The 4,352-nt window shown below is 45.9% G+C and overlaps 1 protein-coding gene across 1 annotated transcript; it reads left to right on the forward strand.

Annotated features, from left to right (window-relative positions):
- The first annotated feature begins 486 nt into the window (after positions 1 to 486).
- LOC138167995 (integrin alpha-X-like) lies at positions 487 to 3,454 on the forward strand. Its single transcript, XM_069096968.1, has 7 exons — positions 487 to 624; positions 1,077 to 1,184; positions 1,324 to 1,407; positions 1,621 to 1,734; positions 2,250 to 2,351; positions 2,856 to 2,966; positions 3,080 to 3,454. The coding sequence occupies exons 2-7, from the start codon at positions 1,131 to 1,133 to the stop codon at positions 3,173 to 3,175; spliced, it is 561 nt and encodes a 186-aa protein (XP_068953069.1). The 5' UTR covers positions 487 to 624; positions 1,077 to 1,130; the 3' UTR covers positions 3,176 to 3,454.
- Positions 3,455 to 4,352: the final 898 nt, after the last annotated feature.

The following is a 4,352-nucleotide window of genomic DNA, read 5'->3' on the forward strand; positions in this document are numbered from 1 at the left end:
AGATGAGGAACTGAGGCAGACAGGGATTAAGTGACTTGCCCAGGATCACCCAGTGAGTGTCTGAGGCCGAATTTGAACTCAGATCTTCCTGCCTCTAGTCCCATTGCTCTACCACTGCACCAACTAGCTGGCCTATAGCCAGCAGAGTAGATACTTTTTTACCTGCCATGCCTTTGTCCACTTCCTCAAGCAGTGGTTTCCCAGGTGTGCAGGTGATTATAGCATCTAAAACACTCCCAACTCCAAAGCCACGATAGAATTTGATTTCCCACACAGCTACTCTTTCCATACTCTCTACTTGAGCAATTGCCCCTTCATGTCACTTCACAACAGGCCCCCATTACCCCACCATTGCAACTGAGTGACTTTGGAAAAGTCATTTCCCCTAGACTAGCTTACCTCGAAGGTCCCTGTTAACCCTACAAATTCTGTGCATATGCTGCCTAACTAATCTCAAACCTGACCCTGTTTGTTCAGCTTGCAGCTTATTCAGGGGCTCTCCGTGGTGTTGTTTATTCCATTAACATTTTCTCTTTTTCCACCAGCATTGAAGACTCCACCAAATATCTCAACTTCTCGGTTTCAGAAGAGAAGCAAATTAACACAACTGAACACAGATACCGAGTGAGGGAGGAGGGACCAAAACCCCTGGGGTTCTGGGAAAGACATAGTGACTAAGAAGCAGAGCCCAAACTAGAATGGACAAAACGGGGCTCTGCCCCATGGCACAGACATGGGGTGGGGGTTCTTCCTTACCTCACAGGCCTCCAGAGGCCCACTCCCAGGGTGGCATCCCTCACCCTTGTGTCCCAACCTTCCATGAGGGGGTCAGTTCTCTCTGGAGCACGGGCTGCTCTTTCAGCCTAAACATATCAGTGGTGGGTCTGTCTTATAGGCCACCACCATCCACACTGGCCTTTCCCAATGGAATTTGCCCCAGGGTCATTTTCAATGGGATTTGACTGTACTTAGTACAAAATGTATGGGGTTCCCAATGGGAATAGACTCTAGTGTGAGTTGGGGGAGAGTCAAGGAGAGAGTCAGGATTCAAAACATTGTTCTCCATTCTCTCTCAGATAAACAACCTAGGACAGTGGGCTCTACCTGTCCACATAGACTTCTGGGTCCCCATGGAATTGAACAAGGAGTCTGTGTGGAATCTGACTGAGGTCACTTACCCCCAGGTAATCTTGGAGCAAATGCAAGAGTTACTTCCCTGTGCCTTCTTTGAATTGGACCATAACTTCCCTGTTTCTCCAACAAATCCTCAGTCTCCTCTTTCACACTAAAGACCTTGTCTCTGTCTGATTTTTCTCTTGGTAGGATTTATCCATCCAGTGTGCCACAGAAAGAAAAGAACCCACTCACTCTGACTTCCTGACTCACATCCAGAAGAGCCCAGTGCTGGTGAGGATGACCTCCAGAATTATCCCCAATTTACTAAGAGAACAGAGAGGTTAAATGCTCTGTTCAGTGGCTGTTATTTTACCTCAGAGACACCTCTGTCTCATATCTAACTGTCCCCACTCTCTCACCTCAAACTAAATGGAAGTCGATGTGATTTTGAGCCCTGAACCCTAAACTTGACTCCTTCAGAACCTAGTCTTCTCCCTTCCCCAGAATTGTTCCATTGCTGTTTGCTTGAGAATTGGCTGTGATATCCCCACCTTCAAAATCCAAGAGGAGATCAACTTCATCATTAAAGGCAATTTCAGCTTTGGCTGGGTCAGCCAGGTATGTGGGGGTGGAGGGAGATGATGTAGGAGTGAGGCTTTAGAAGTGGGAGAGGCCAAAAAGGACATCTGAGAGCCCAGGAGGTCCCCCAGCTCACAAGCATTAGAGGAGAAATTTGAACCTACATGCTCTACTTCAGGGGTTCTTAACCTGGGGTCCATAAGCTTGTTCTTTAATAGATTTTTAAGTATTTTGATACCTACATTCCAATATCATTGGTTTCCTTTGCAACCTTATGTATTTTATGCATTTAGAAGCATTATTCTAAGAAGTGGTCCATAGGTTTCACCAGACTGACAAAGGAGGCCATGACACAAAGAAGGGGTTAAGGACCCCTAACCCTGTGCCTGTGCTCTTTTCAGGCCCTCAGATTCCTCCCAAGGGTCCTCCATCCAAATCAACTCTGGTCCTCATTCTCAGATGTTGCTATTCCCTACCCCAAAGTAGAAATATTGTCATGGCTCTGTGACTTCCCCAGAAGCAGCTACTTCAGCCTTCCTTCCTCTCTTTGGCAGACTCTGCAGAAGAAGCTGTTGTTTGTGAGTTCAGCTAAAATAAGTTTTAATGAATTAAAGTATTCCCAGCTTCCAGGACAAGAGGCCTTTTTGAAAAACCAGGTAATTGGCCATGGAGTCAATAAGGCCATTTCATGGTATGATATAAGTCGGTATTTAGTGGGCTTTCTTGCTTAAGGTTGGGAGTATACAATAAAAAGGGGATTTCTTCATAGGTCTCCAGAGGCTTTTCTATAGGGGCAGGTCCCAGGGTGGTTGGAAGAAAAGTGGTTGCAGGCTCAGGTGGTGCCCCAGACCTAGAGTCAGGGAGACCTCAGTTCAGGTCAATCTCTGACTGCCTTACCTTCCCTATATGTAAAACAGGGATTATAAGAGCACCTACCTCTCTGGCTTGTTGTAAGGCTCAGATAAGATAATTTTGTAAAGCACTATGCAAACCTTAAAGCATTATATAAATGCTAGCTATTACTATTAACTAAGATGATAATGAGGTTTGTCAGCAAAATCTGATCCTTTCAAATAGAAAGGATTTGCTTAGCAGAGAGTCTGGCGCATAATACTCATTTAATACATGTTGATTGATCAATTGGGTCTCCCCCAAACCAGGTAGAGACAGTGGTGGAACGAAATGAAATCCACAACCCCATCCCCCTCATCTTGGGCAGCACTGTGGGGGGACTCCTGCTGCTGGCACTCATCACACTTGGACTGTATAAGGTAAGACTCCTCCTCCCCAGAATGACCATCCCCCTTCTCCCATGCTTCTAAGTTCCCTTTACTCCCTCCAGACTTGTCCTTTCTGATTTCACTTCCTTTTGTGGCACACACAGCTTGGTTTCTTCAAACGTCAGTATAAGGACATGATGGAAGGTAAAGCTGAAGAAGCTGATCTGAAAAATGAAGACTCTCTGGCCCCCATCTCCTGATGCAGCCATCCCACTCTCCTAGCCTGCAGCCATCCCACTCTCCTAGGGCCTGTTCTCATAGGGGTAGAATCTCAGCCCTCCCTTTCCCTGGACAAAGCTACGTCTGAGATGAGAGCCCTTCGTCAGGCTGTTTCTACAAACTCTTCTTCATCAGGCCAGGAATGGAACTGAGTCCTTTATATGACACAACCACAGGGTGTGCAAAACCTGTCACACTTCCTGGGAAACATTGTCATTTGGGCATGTTTGAATAAAACCTCTTGTCTTTGAGTCAACCCACCCATTCTTTAGCCTTTCAACTTCCCTTTTAGGGCTAGCAGGCTGGAGGGCTGGGGGACCATCATTAGTGTGTCTAGATGGAATCAGTCTGCTCCTTTCCTTTCTAAGGAGAAATAAATCAGTGACACAGGGTCTGAATGTGGGTTGATCCTGTCAGTGTTGAGGGTCAGGCATAGGAAAGGGAAGAGTCACAAGACAGAAGGTTCCCAGCATTGGGTACCAGAAATCTTTGTCTCATACAAGGACAAAGGTGTCCAATATCTCCCTGTTCCCCTCAGTGCTACAAAATTGTCATTAGTCCTGCCTCTCAGTTTTCCATTGGAAATCTAAAACAAAAAACAGTAACAACAATCAGTGTATGTATCTGAGAAGTAGATATGGTGAATGTAGTTCCCAGCAAAGGTTGGGGAACACTGGCAAGCACCCACCAGGAGCTGTCTATTCTGGGTTTGGAAGGTGTGTTGTTTTTTTTTTTTTATCAGCCTCAAGGTGAGGACAAGTAATTAGCTGTTTTTCACACCAGCTGCCCAAAGTGAGAAGGGGGGAGGGAAGGAAAAAAGGGCAGGGCACTGTGTTCTGCTGTCAGAATCAATGGTAATTTCCCATACATAACCCTCTCTCCCAACCCCCAGGGAAGAGGAGCCCTGAGAATAGCCTTTCATCTGGCCCCCAGAGATCAGGTCAGTGGGCTAGGGATAACAGAGTAAGAAGAGATCAGTTCTTTACTTGTTCTCTTCTTCCTAATGGTCCTTCCACCATCTTCCTCTTCAGGCTAGGTGAGATCATTAGATAAGCCCAATTCTTAAAGGTCATCAGATGATTGGATCAGAGGTCACTGTATATAATTCTCTCATTTTATACATGCAGAGGAAACTGAGGAAGAGAAAAGTTAAATGAT

This window comes from Petaurus breviceps, unplaced genomic scaffold (genome assembly GCF_028583685.1).
Source record: "Petaurus breviceps papuanus isolate PSGF00001 unplaced genomic scaffold, PetGlider_PUasm1.0 347920, whole genome shotgun sequence".
Classification (NCBI taxonomy): domain Eukaryota; kingdom Metazoa; phylum Chordata; class Mammalia; order Diprotodontia; family Petauridae; genus Petaurus; species Petaurus breviceps.